The 13938-nt window shown below is 35.2% G+C and overlaps 1 protein-coding gene across 3 annotated transcripts; it reads left to right on the top strand.

Moving 5' to 3' along the window:
- Positions 1 to 290: 290 nt before the first annotated feature.
- Positions 291 to 5258, top strand: LOC104889614 (glucose-1-phosphate adenylyltransferase large subunit, chloroplastic/amyloplastic). Of its 3 annotated transcripts, none has more exons than XM_048637105.2 (15): positions 291 to 373; positions 853 to 1083; positions 1209 to 1331; positions 1535 to 1708; positions 2259 to 2351; positions 2445 to 2528; positions 2622 to 2677; positions 2783 to 2876; positions 2986 to 3171; positions 3303 to 3383; positions 3658 to 3744; positions 3985 to 4089; positions 4262 to 4368; positions 4818 to 4878; positions 5003 to 5258. In XM_048637105.2, exons 2-15 carry the CDS (start codon positions 868 to 870, stop codon positions 5102 to 5104), a joined length of 1569 nt encoding a protein of 522 aa, XP_048493062.1. In that variant the 5' UTR covers positions 291 to 373; positions 853 to 867; the 3' UTR covers positions 5105 to 5258.
- Positions 5259 to 13938: the final 8680 nt, after the last annotated feature.

Genomic DNA, 13938 nt, shown 5'->3' with positions numbered 1-13938 from the left:
TTCCCTTCATTTTGAAAGGAAAATGGTTTTCTATCCTTGGGAGAATAATTTTACCCCAAGAGAAAATGATTTTACACTCTTTTGCCAACCAAACAATGTAAAACTGAAAATAGAGGAAAACAGTTTTCCGGGAAAACGTTTTACGCCCTACCAAACGGAGCCTAAATATAAAAATAGGAACTATATTTTGGGACACCCAAAATGGAAATGAGAACTATATTTTGAGACGGGGGTACTATTTGGTGCACCAGATTTGTGCAATGTGAAAACGGTGTAACCTCAATTCAAAAAGGAAAAAAAAAGAAGCGGTGTGACCAAATTCAGAAAATATCAGTGATTCAGTGATGAGTGATCACACTCTCCAAGAGTCCAAGTACTACTCCCACTCAAATATAGCAAGCAACTTGACAACTTGATTCACACACAACTTTCCATTTTTCCGTCAAAAGAAAAACTTCCCATTTCTACTTCTTTGCACAATATAATTTCCCACAATTTTTCTTTAAATTTCTCACTTTCATTTAATCAGTTTTCAGCAACATTCTGATACTCGACAACCCACTTTCTGTTCTCCCAAGATTCCAAACCTCTGATTCTCATTCCACTAATATTTTTGCTTATTTTTTTTCTGGGTATGATTCACATGTCATTTCATGCAATTTTCTGATCTGGGTATTTATTTAGCTATTTAATGATTACAATATGATCTGGGTCTTAGAATCTTTATACTTTTACAATAAAGTTGGTAGAATTTGTTTTATAATCAATACTTTTCACTTAATTTAATATAAAGATCTTTCCTTGATGTAAACACTTTCACAGTTTTTTTTTTTTGGCTTTTTAATGAAGCAGATTTAAAGAAAAGCTATGGATGCAAGTGCAGCAGCCATAAATGTCAATGCCCATTTAACAGAAGTTGGAAAGAAACGTTTTTTAGGAGAGAGAATCAGTCAAAGTTTGAAGGGTAAAGATCTGAGAGCTCTGTTTTCAAGAACTGAGAGCAAGGGTAGAAATGTCAATAAACCTGGGGTTGCATTTTCTGTTCTCACCTCAGATTTTAATCAAAGTGTTAAAGAATCTTTGGTAAGTTCTTTTAGGTGAATTCTCAATTTTATATAACTTGTGTTTTTGTTGGTAATTATGCAATTTTATTGTTATTTTTGCTTAAATATTGAACTTGGGTGTTTTTTTTTTTTTTTTGAGTGCAGAAATATGAGCCAGCATTATTTGAATCTCCAAAAGCTGACCCAAAAAATGTGGCTGCAATTGTGCTGGGTGGTGGTGCTGGGACTCGCCTCTTTCCTCTTACTAGCAGGAGAGCTAAGCCAGCAGTATGATATTCTAGTGAAATATTGATGAAACTCATAAAATTTAAGCATAATATTGCAGTATGATATTCTGAGTTTATAATGTTGGATGATTTCAGTATTTCATGATCTTGTTGCTATATTTAGGTGAAATGAAGTAGTATTTATGAAGTGCAGAAATTTTTGTAAACTTATAGTGAAAAAGACTGTTAAAAAATGGTATGCAGGTGCCAATTGGAGGGTGTTACAGGCTGATTGATGTGCCTATGAGCAACTGCATCAACAGTGGCATTAGAAAGATTTTCATTCTTACCCAGTTCAATTCGTTTTCGCTTAATCGTCATCTTGCTCGAACCTATAATTTTGGAGATGGTGTGAATTTTGGGGATGGCTTTGTGGAGGTAAGAAAAGAAGACAACCATGTCTACATCTTTAACAGCAGTTTGCTATTCAGTTGGTTTGACAGTATATAGCTGACCCCTCTTGCTTTTGGAGGGAACTTTGTGCACTAAATTGATGCCTTAGCTTACATTGTCATGTAGCACTTTTAATGAAATTGACCTTTTTGGCTCTTGTAATCGGTACTACAAGAATGACAACAATTTCAATAGTTTTGCACGTTGATTCGATGATCAATTACTGTCGATGTTAGGTAGTATTAGTCACATATACTATCTCAAGATAGTTGGAAAAGCTTGTCATCTAGCATAATATAGTAATGATATCTTATTAATTTGTGTAATATGCCTTAACTTAAAGTAGACAATGAGGATAGCACATCATTACATAACCTTAATCATGAGGAGTTGAGACAATCAGACACTAATGTAACAACGAATTTTGGATTAGATTATAAAAAAAAATACTAATTTTGGATGGAAGGAGTATTTTCCTAGTATGACCTTATCAAACAATTAAGGTAAAAGATGTGTTGTTACTGACTGTGAATAGGTTTTTGCTGCTACACAAACACCTGGAGAATCAGGAAAGAAATGGTTCCAGGGCACCGCTGATGCAGTAAGACAGTTTTTCTGGGCATTTGAGGTACATCTTATGGCTCATAACTGGATTATTAGGTGAGAGTAATTGGTTTTATGGTTCATTACAAGCAACTGATGTCTGCAACGATTTATGCAGGATTCCAAATCCAAGGATGTCGAGCATATAGTTATTTTATCCGGTGATCATCTTTACCGAATGGATTACATGAGTTTTGTGCAGGTATCACTATATTTACATCTCGTCCTGCTGAATTCGCATACTCTTCACAAGTTATTTGGGAAGTTTCTAATTTACTTTCCTGCATTCTACCAGAAGCACATTGACACCAATGCTGATATTACAGTGTCATGCATACCCATGGATGACAGGTATGCATGTAATATTTCTAGTGTCCTTAGGATGCTGCCTTTTTTAAGTTCGATGATAACTTATATGGAAAAGTAAACATTTATATTTGTCTTATTTCCTAACAGCCGTGCATCGGATTATGGGCTGATGAAGATTGATCACACTGGACGCATTGTCCATTTTGCAGAAAAACCCAAGGGTTCTGATCTAACAGCAATGGTAATTACTAATTACCTTCTTGCTTGCTAGCTGGTGTATTTCATTAATCTTCAATATTCCCATAGTTTTTTTGCCCGATTCATGACATAGTTTCTATCCTTTATGATAGCAAGTAGATACAACTGTTCTTGGGCTCTCTGACCTTGAAGCTATGTCAAATCCATATATTGCATCAATGGGTGTTTATGTCTTTCGAACGGATGTTCTTATGGAGCTTCTCAATCGAAAATACCCTTCAAGCAATGATTTTGGCTCTGAGATTATTCCTTCAGCTGTAGGAGAGTATAATGTTCAGGTGAATAGGGGCTTCTGTTTCCAGCAGTGTTGCATTTTTTATTCTAGCTCTAATTCCTTGATTCCGATCCAGTGTGCTGATTCATGCTCATTTTAGTGACGCTATCTTCTGAAATTGTTTCCCTTATGCAGGCATATCTATTTAATGACTACTGGGAGGATATCGGAACCATAAAGTCTTTCTTTGATTCCAATTTGGCCCTTACACAACAGGTTCGCCTTGTTGCATTTCAGATAGTAATGTATGCCATATTGCAAAGGCTTTGTTATTTAAGATTTGATCTTTTCACCTTTAAAAAGACCAAGCTCTATGAAATAAAAAGTTGGCTACCTAATTCACAACTAAAATAAGAATGAAGCCTAAGAGCTATAGAAATGATCGATCGCCTACAGAAGTAAGCTTTATAGTCTTCTCCAATATCTCTAATGATTTTTCAGGAAAACTCACCTTGTTATGTACTAAGTATAATGTTTATTCTGAATGCAGCCTCCCAAGTTTGAATTCTACGATCCAAAAACACCTTTTTATACATCTGCAAGATTTCTGCCTCCTACAAAAGTCGACAGGTGCAAGGTATGATAATTAGTCCACCTGCTACTCCCATTTCATTAAAGATGGTGCCCATTTTTTTCAAGATCGAATTTTGATCATCAATATTGAATCATAAATCTCATAAGAAAATAGTACTATAATTATAGATAATGACATAAAAATGAAATCTCAAAAACTTTATATAATGAAACTGAAGGAGTTCTTTCACTGAATATATCTCATGATTAAGTCTCACAGAACTGTTTTTTTCCTTCCTCCCAGATTGTCGATTCCATTGTATCCCATGGTTGTTTTCTACAGGAGTCTAGCATCCAACATTCCATTGTTGGTGTTCGCTCAAGATTAGAGTCCGGGGTTGAGTTCCAGGTTTGCTATCTTCTAATGGCTCGCTAGATAATATTTCTATATGACTTTGCTACAATCTCTTAACAAAGGCATGACTAGGGAAGTATATGAGTTACTTCTTCTCTTTCTTACAATATCTATCAATCAAGGCCTATTGATAGAGGATATATGTAAATGTTGTTTGGGTTTCCAGGACACCATGATGATGGGCGCAGATTACTATCAAACTGAATCAGAAATTGCTTCTCTGCTTGCTGAGGGAAAGGTTCCTGTTGGTGTCGGACAGAATACCAAAATAAAGTAATATTACTTCTTTCTCCCCCTTCCACTCCTCTGACTCTTTTGCTCTCGCTACATGTGCAATTCTCCATTTTTGTTCAAGAGTTCCAGCAACACTTAAGGACGTTAACATATGCTACATGAACAGAAATCCTCAAGGAGGATTTTTGTCAATACTATTGTGATTCTGGAGGAAATATTTTTCTCCGGAAAATTGATGTCATAATGTAGCATTAATTTTAGTCATTTATATGGTTTGGTCCAAAATTGTGTTTAAGACCCTAAAAAAATCCATCCAAATCTAGTAAGAAGAAGCAATAGTAAATTTGAAGTGTTTGAAAAGATATTAAACACAACTTTTTGAAACCGAACATAATGAACTATTGAATGGGTAGCAATTGATGATTGTCCATTCATAAACGAACTCATGTAGCTAAAGGTTATTTCTTCTGATAAATTTTTCTGTATAGGAATTGCATAATTGACAAGAACGCCAAAATTGGAAAAGATGTGGTAATCGCAAACACGGATGTAAGTTCCATGACAACTCTCTCTTCTTTGACATTACATATGAAAATACTATACTCTTGCATTAAAAGACTACCCAATAATGTGACCATCATCTCATCTATACTCTTGCATTAATATTAAACAGGGTGTTGAGGAAGCAGATAGACCAAATGAAGGCTTTTACATCAGGTCGGGCATTACCATCATTTTGAAGAACGCAACCATACAAGACGGTCTTGTGATTTAGATTTAATCATAACCTCATTAGAAAGAAATAATTTTGCATGATTTCCTTTTCATGTAACCTAAACTGGCTAAACCACGAGGTTTTCTCATCTGTATATATAATATGTCTATAACTATGGATAATCTTAATATGAGATGCCAATATATTCCCTACATATCCACTAATAACTTTGTATACTTCTTTAGCCTGGAAAGGTTCTGCAACTGTTCTGAAATTATTCCTGTAATGTTATGTTCTTCCCCTAGTACTATCTCATATCCATTTCGGAATTGTCCATTCCGTCGGCTAACAGCTGCCAGAACAACCTACCAGTTGCAGGCCCACCTCCGCTGGCTGATGTATAGATGGAAGAGTAGGTTATAGTGGTTTCTATAAGATGAGGTGTAGCCTGCAACTTCATTATACTTGCCAAATTCCGTAAATACTACTGGCTTCTTAAGGATGATTAGTGAGTCTTGCACCCACTGCTGAAGGAATGAGAGTTGTGCTTTACCAGTTGAACCAGATAGCCTGTAGAAAAAGCTTAGTATAATTACTTATAAACCTGGTTTATCCCAATTTTCAGGATTTTGATTGGTTTTCTAAAATTTGGAAGAGAGTTACCATTGGTTTGGGTAACAGTTGACAGTAGAAAAATCTATGGAAGGAACTTGATTATTAGTAATAAAGTTATTATCCCCATAGAACCTTCTAATCCAATTCCCAAAAGGTGATTTGCATCTATTGATTTCGAGAAGAGAGCCAACCTAGTGAGCCGATGCTGAAATTGGAAAAAAAAAAAAAAAACCATGCATAAAACGTTGCACCATATGTTGGCCTGCTTTTTTTTGGCTTTGGGACGGGCTTGGGAAAGCCGAAAATGACATTTTAATATAAATTTTGGTTTAGTCTGATTTTGGTCCAAAATAGCGGGCTTTGGTCACAAAAGTTTGTCCTGGATTTTGGCCCGTCCCGACCAACAAACAATTTTAAGGGATGACCCGATTCGAACTGGCCCGATCCATTATTACCTCTATCTTTGACACAAGTTTTGACTATGCAAATTAGTTATGTATACCTTTAGAAAGCACGAAGAGCAGGAACTCTGTATATACATAACAAAAGCTCATAGTAAAAAAAAACCATCACACAAAGGAGTAACAACTCCATAAATAATAAGGATCAGACAATCCACCATCTGATCCACTACCTCCCGATCCGAAAAGCATCTCAACCCGATGGAAATCCAGACCGGTTTGAAATACAATAGTCTGAACGATGTCTGAATCCGAAACAGTTCGATCGAAAGCCAAATGTAACTTAATCGGAAAACAGTTTGATCTGAATTAGATTGTTCCGATTGCTAGGTGTGACACAATTAACAACAACTCAACAAGTTCATGATGTTAGTATTTCTTTGAATAATGGTTGGAGGATGATATTCATATGTTCTATAACCAAGTAGTACTTGGTCTGGTGGTTTGGTTTGTATCTCACAACCTTGAGGTTGTGGGATCAAATTCCATTAACGACACTTTGGGGGTGGGGATTTCTGCTTACCATTCCCTCAGGGCCCGACTTTCAAAGGGACTTGCCTGCAAACTTGAACCGGGTTGACCTGTGCAAGATTTCGGGACGGTTAGAACGCCTTCATCTTACCTTAAAAAAAATATTCATATGGTCTATAGGATTCTATGAAAATGACATGCTAGGCTTTGGCTACACTCTTTAACAAACCAGTGCAAATTACCCAAATGTGATCTCAAATAGAAAAACATTATATACACCAACTTAAATAGAAGTACTTAATATTAGAAATGTACCTAAAATCAAGTTTGTCATGATGATATTTACCGTCTTTCTACATCAAGATAAAACAAAATATAAAAAAGAAATAAGAACCTAATGTACTAATGTACAAACGCTGACTATAACCAGTGCAATTCTTAGTATTGAAGAGGTGGGCATGGGTTGGGCCAGCACGAGCCCACTCAAGATTCGACCCGATCCGTTGTTCGTTATGTGGGCCTTGGGTCTGTAACGGTCAATAAATTTTATTTCAGGTCCGTACTGGCACAATCCCGTTTAGATGGCCCATGGGCGACCTGCGGGCCAAATGATCCTTTCCTTTGTTTTTAGCCTAAAATTGTCAAAAATCCAAAAAAATAACATAAAACATGGGCCAGCCCGTAGGAGGCACGAGCCCGGCCCGCGGACAAAATCTGGAAATTTTAGGCCCGACACAACACGACCCGCCACTCACGGACTCGGGCCTGCCATTTCCCCAAGCGCGCGGGCCGAGCCTGTGAACAGGCTTGGCCCGGCCCATGCCTAGGTCTAAGTGAGATCATGACATGTTTTTTTTTTGCCGTAGGTCTCAAATTTACTATCTTACTTTTTAAATTGATTATAAGTAATTCAGTACCTATAAAAATCATAAGATGGTAAACTTGGATCTAAAAGGAATAATTCATAGTTGGGAGTTTGGGACTTGTAAAAGAAAATGGCTAATAGTTGCACCTCTTCTTATTTCTATCTTATTTTATCTGAATTTACTATCTTAATTTATCTTTTCAGAATTTATAGGAAAAATTGATAGTAACAATCCCAACTATTCGACATATTCTTTAATGAGTGCCAACTGCCAAGTGCCAACTTTCTATTATTTTTAGTTTGAGTCTTTGACCCAACTATTGCATGACTTTGGGAAAAATGGTCCTGGTGACCTAATAACCTAGTGTAACAGGCTAAAATCCTTACATATGACTTTTACAACTTTTATTTTTAATTTCCTGATGTTTTTATTCTTTCCCACCCCCGTCTAAGAATGACAACGGGTCGGACTTGGATCGGATTATGCATAATCCGAATCCGACCCTACAAGAAGTCGGATTTTAAATCTGTCTCCGACATCCGACTTCGATAATCCAAATCTGACCCGTCTTAAAATACGAACATCCGAATCCGACATCCGACTCCGATAATCTGAACATCTGACTTTCTTTTTGCACAATTTTATATTATTAAATAAAACTTGTATAATACAAAAAATTTAATCATTACTAACAAGTAACAATCATATATTCATACGACAATAATTTAAGTTTAACTAAGCACATAAAATCAAATCGGCAAATACATGATTGAAAAGAAAGGTCCATAAAATATAAAGTTCTCACTTTCGTCTAAATCAACCTAAGGTCCACACATCAATAACAATCTTCTTTCCATGAAAACTAATCAATTAATTACATTAACTTTTCTTCAACTTTCCATGGATCTTAACATCTTCATCCAAGTCTTCAACCCCCAACTTTAATGAACCATGGCCAACACAAACCTATACAATAAATTCATTGTAACTTGTAAGTGTCACCATAATTAAAATTAACTAAATACACAAAACATAAACATATAAAATTCACCTCTTTCATTCTTCCATAGCTTCTACATCTTCATCATCATAGATAGGTGCACATTCAAGACTACCCTTAGTAACATCTAGAAATCATAATTATACTACATTAGTATTATGTAAAATGTAGTGACTAAAAGTTCGAATAAATGAAATAATTTGAAAATACCTTTATAATGTAAACGCCTCCAACTTTGAAGACAGTACACATCAAAGCTTCAATAATTTTCGGGAGAAGTCTACTTCAATGAGGCCCGATGATCCTTACATAATCTCTATATCTTCTAAATATTTTTTTGATGGCAGAACTCATAGATTAACAAACATAATTATGTCTAAATCCTCAAAAGTGGATGGGTACATTATGGACATATATACTTAAGTGAAACTTGTAAAAATATATTTTTAAAAATTGGTAGGTACATCGATGTGGCACACTTATCGTTTATTTCGTTTAGGTCCATGGGTGGTAACCCAAGCCCCCTCTATTTCTCTCTTCTTCTTTTTTTTTCTAAAATCCCAATCTCTACTGACCCTTATTTATTAATTAGGGACTATCATGGATGTTTTCATCCACGATAATTCCCTTTTTCCCTTTTATTTTCAATTTTTAGTTCTTTTTCTTGTTTTGTTAAATAAATTAGTTCTCTGGTTATGAGATTTCTTTAATCTCTGTTGTGGAGATTTCCTTCTCCACTATGGGAGTTGTGAGTATGGTTTTTTTGTTTTTAGTTATAAGAAATTGTTCTCATTGGTTGAAATTCGAGACTCAACATGAATGTATTGGAATCTCGAATGCGGTAAACATGGTTCGATCAAGAATGCTACTCTTCCCATATTATGTCAGAATGATAGACTTCGTAATCAATAGTTGTTTGATTCAGCAAATACAAGGGGGTTACGTTGTGTTGCTCGATCTGATTCATTGTAGTTTCTTTGAAGATGAATTTGATTTAATTTTGTTTGATTGTATCTTTTTTTTAATACTTCCTCCGTTTCTTTTTACTCGCAACACTTTCCATTATGAGAAGTTTTACATTACTTGCTACACTTCTTTTTTGGGCAATAAACTCTCTCTATCTCTCTCTTTCCACATGGGTCCCTTTTCTTTTTACTCTCTACCTCTCTCTTCTCCAAAAATTGCCTAGGAGTCCGTGAAATGAGAAGTGTAGCGAATAAAAATAAACGGAGGAAGTATTTATTATAAATGGCGGTTGGCTTTCAATTGATGAAATTTCTCTTTTAAAAAAAAAGTCTATAGATTGTATACACTAGTACTTCCTCTATTCTTTTTTAATTGCATCATTTCTCTTATTTGAAAGGTTCACACAAATTGCAATTTTATTTATTTATTAGTAATATTTTTTCTATGTTTACTCATATCACGAGTCCCATTTATTATTTATCTGTATTTCTTTTCCACTTGACATTTTCAAATAATGTTGGAATAATAATGAAATAGAGGAAAGTAATATATATGTTAACGGTCATACATAATACTTATGGATGCCACTTAAATGTTAATATTATAATGTTAGTAGTCCATTTGCAAAATAAATGAATTCGTATCCCTTAATCCCTAATAAACTTTCACTACTACTCCAAAAATAGGTATGGAAAGAGACCCATGTGTATGTGGTTGTTTATGATGTTCAAAACTCATGATGGATCATGCAAAAATAGATACATATGGGGTTGTTCGAGTCATTTGACCCACAAATAAAATCAATAAGAATCAAATCATGAAGATCATATCATGACCATTTGACTCATAATAATACAACTACAGAAGCATGCATGCTTTACGAGCTTTGCTTATATATATCACCTATTTACGATACTACTACGAGAACTAGAAAATAACGTTGAAGCTAATACACATATAAACTGTATCTGAAAATTCAAGCCAAACATCTATCATGTCCGATTACAATAGTGATGATATTCCTGTTTCGGATTCCGACTCAAATGCAAGAACTGATTTCGAAGTAGAAGACGAAAGTTCAGATGATTCTGTTTCTAAGAGCGATAGTGACCCGCCTACACCGCCAACACCGCTCATGACCCCGGAAACCTCCGACAAGGGTGATAATACTAATGAAGATGATGAGGTTGATGAAGATGAAGAAGTTGAGTCTCATCAGCCTAATGTTGGTGGTGATCAAGTGGTTCCGGATGCCGACCCGAATGAAGCCGATGATGAAGGTGATGATGAAGATGATGGTGATCCCTAAGTTTAGTAGACGGTGTTCCAATGGATGTTGAGTGACTTACTACTAAAAATTAATTAGTTCCTATATAGTTTAGGAACATATGGTAATGATTAGTGGAGGGGTGCATGAATTAATAGTAGGAGATTGTTTTAGTTAGTGGAGTTGTCTACTTTGGGGCCGGGTGAGTTAGTGGCGGGTCAGTTAAGAGTCTTCTACTTCTAGTTTTAGTTGGTTAATGTTCAGCTTACTTATCGCCTGTTTGCTGTACTCGTAAAGTATGAAAAATTTATCAATCAACTTTTAGTTGTGTTTGAATTGTTGTTTTATCGTGTTTTACAACTTTTAAAAAATTGGGCTTTTGTGAGAAGTAGATTAATTGGCTCCATTAATGCATTACAATAGTGTTATTTTTTGTATTGGTAAATGGTATTCCGGGAAATATGTTATTCCCTTCTAGAGGTATTCGTCAAGGAGATGCTCTTTCTCAGTACATTTTTGTTTTATGTGCAAAAATTTTAGCTTACCAATTGTTTCAAGCTAGTTCTATAAATTCTAGATTGATGGGGTCACTCTTGGTTATTCTAGAGTTAACATTCCTTTTTAACTTTTGCGGATGATACAATGATTTTAGCAAAAGCTAAAGTAGAAAGTTGTCATGCTATAAAATCTATTCTTAACAAATACTGCTCAATGTCAAGCGGCCAACTTCTTAATTTCCATAAGTTTGCTTTTCAATGTATTACAAATACCCCAACAGAATTATTAAGTGCTTTTCAGAATATTCTCCAGATAGAAGATTCTCTATCACTAGGTAACTATTTGGGTTGCCCAATCATTAGTAGCAATGTCACAAATGTAACTTTTAGTTCTATTCAAGAAAAAGTCTCCTCTCAGCTTACCAAGTGAAGAGAACCAATTCTCTATCTCAAGCAGGTAGAACTATTTTAATTAATTCAGTCTAACCTGGCTTCTAAAATTAGCTTAGGAATTTTCTTTAGAATAAAGATCCGAATTCTAAAGCTCCTAACTTGATAAGTTGGGATAAGATTTGTACACCTAAAAATTTTGGAGGATTGGGGTTGAGAAAAGCTAAAATTAATAACTTAGCTCTTCAGTTTAAACTTAGGATGCCCAATAATTTATGGGTCAAACTAGTTAAGCAAAAAAATTTAAAACAAGACACCTTATTCACTTATAAAACTAAAGCTAATGTATCTTGGCAATGATGTAAATTAATGACGCTTCGTACGCCTTTTAAGCAAGGTCTTAGATGGATGGTGTAGAATGGGGAGAATATCTCATTTTGGAATGACAATTGGGTGTTTAATTACCCTATTAAAAATAAGTACTCCCTTGTTATTGGGTCAGAGGAGTTGATGGTTAATTTTTTCATTCCAGATTCTGCTCAATGGAATAAAGAACTTCTCTTAAATTTTATTCCGATTAATGTAGTGGATAATATTTTTTAAAAATTTATCCCTTATAATACAATGGCAGATAGGATTTTTTGGGTCTTACTGCAGATGGAGAATATTAGGTTAAAAGGTGTTGCTTCAACGGTATTGCTTAGATCCGCCCAATCAGGTTAGTTTTGCTTGGATTTGGGGTTTGTCCATTCCACCCAAGATTAAATTCTTTTTGTGGAAAGTTTTTGAGAATGGTCTCCCTACGAAAAAGAGGTTAGAAATGAGTCATATTCTCTTTCCTTTCACTAGTAGAATAAATGCTATTTGCTGCGGTGATATTGCTGCGGTTTTACACGCGAAAAGAAAAGAAAAAATAGAAATTGACAATATTGCTGCGGTTCTCGACAGAAACCGCAACAATATAGTTTGAACGGAAATTTTTTAAAAAAGTTGACTATTTGACCAGATATATTGCTGCGGTTTTTAACAAAAACCGCAGCAATATATTAAAATAATATTAAAAAATAATATTTTGATATATTGCTGCGGTTCTTTAAAAAGAACCGCAGCAATATCATTAAAAAGTATTTAAAAAAATATTAGGGTTTCGCATACAAGGCCTCCTCAAACACGCCTCTCTCATACTCTCACCCTCAAACACGCCTCTCTCACCAGTCCCTAATGTTCTCTCTCCTAAGGTCGTCCCTGAAGCTCTCTCATCTCCTCTTTCTACCCTCTTCTTGTCTCTCTCGCCTTTCTCCTACCCACGAAGTAACATAGCCGAATATCTCCATCTCGTCGTTTGTCGCACTGCTTCCTTCCTCGTTCGTCGCCACCCTTTTCGTTCACTCTCCTCATCGTTCGTCGCCATCAGCAAAGACGGATGCGAGCCGTTGATGCGAGTCGTTCACTCTCCTCGTCGTTCGTCGAAATCAGCGAAGACGGATGCGAGCCGTTGATGCGAGCCGTTCACTCTCCTCGTCGTTCGTCGAAATCTGGTGGTCAGAGTGAGCCGTTGATGCGACCTCTGCGAAATCAAGTAGTCCTCTGTTCGTTTCTGACCACCGGAGATCTGTTTTGTAAATTTTCGTTTCAGTTTTTCGTTTTCGTTTTTTTTTGTTTTTTTTAAGATCTGTTTGTATTTAGTGTTGGTAGATTTTTTAGATCTGTATTTTAAAATTTTCGTTTCAGTGTTGGTAGATTGTTTTTTAGGATTTTTTTTGAGTTCTTTCGTTTCTAAGTTCAGTTTCTTATTTTTTGTTTTTATTATAATTGTTGTAATTAGTCAGTAGGTTGTAATAGTTGTTTGGTTATTTTTGCTTTTTATTTTACTTTTTGATATTTTGTATTATTTATGTAATTAGTTTTTTTATTTTTATATATTAATGAGATTTAAGTTATTTTATGTTCAGTTTGTCTGCAAATTTGGTGGATGGGTGAGTTGCATGATTTAATCTTTCAAATTTAGTTCTTAAATTTTTTTTTTTTAAAATTTTTTTTTTTACCTGTACCAGACCTATTGCTGCAGGTTTGGGCAACAACCGCAGCAATAGACCAGATATTGCTGCGGTTTTTGGACCAAAATCGCAGCAATATCTTATACGTTTATAATAAGAATTAAATATATTGCTGCGGTTTTTATGTAAAAACCGCAGCAATATGTCCAAATATTGTTGCGGTTTAAAACCGCAGCAATATAATTATTACCTATTGCTGCGCCCTTAATTGCTGCGCGTCCAAAAACGCAGCAATATGCCTCTTTTTGACCGCAGCAAATAGCATTTATTCGACTAGTGTTTAGAGTGTGTTTTTTGTAACTTT

Source organism: Beta vulgaris, chromosome 1 (genome assembly GCF_026745355.1).
Source record: "Beta vulgaris subsp. vulgaris cultivar EL10 chromosome 1, EL10.2, whole genome shotgun sequence".
NCBI classification, from domain to species: domain Eukaryota; kingdom Viridiplantae; phylum Streptophyta; class Magnoliopsida; order Caryophyllales; family Amaranthaceae; genus Beta; species Beta vulgaris.
Note: the sequence above shows the minus strand (reverse complement) of the source record. Positions and strands in the feature narration are given on the sequence as shown.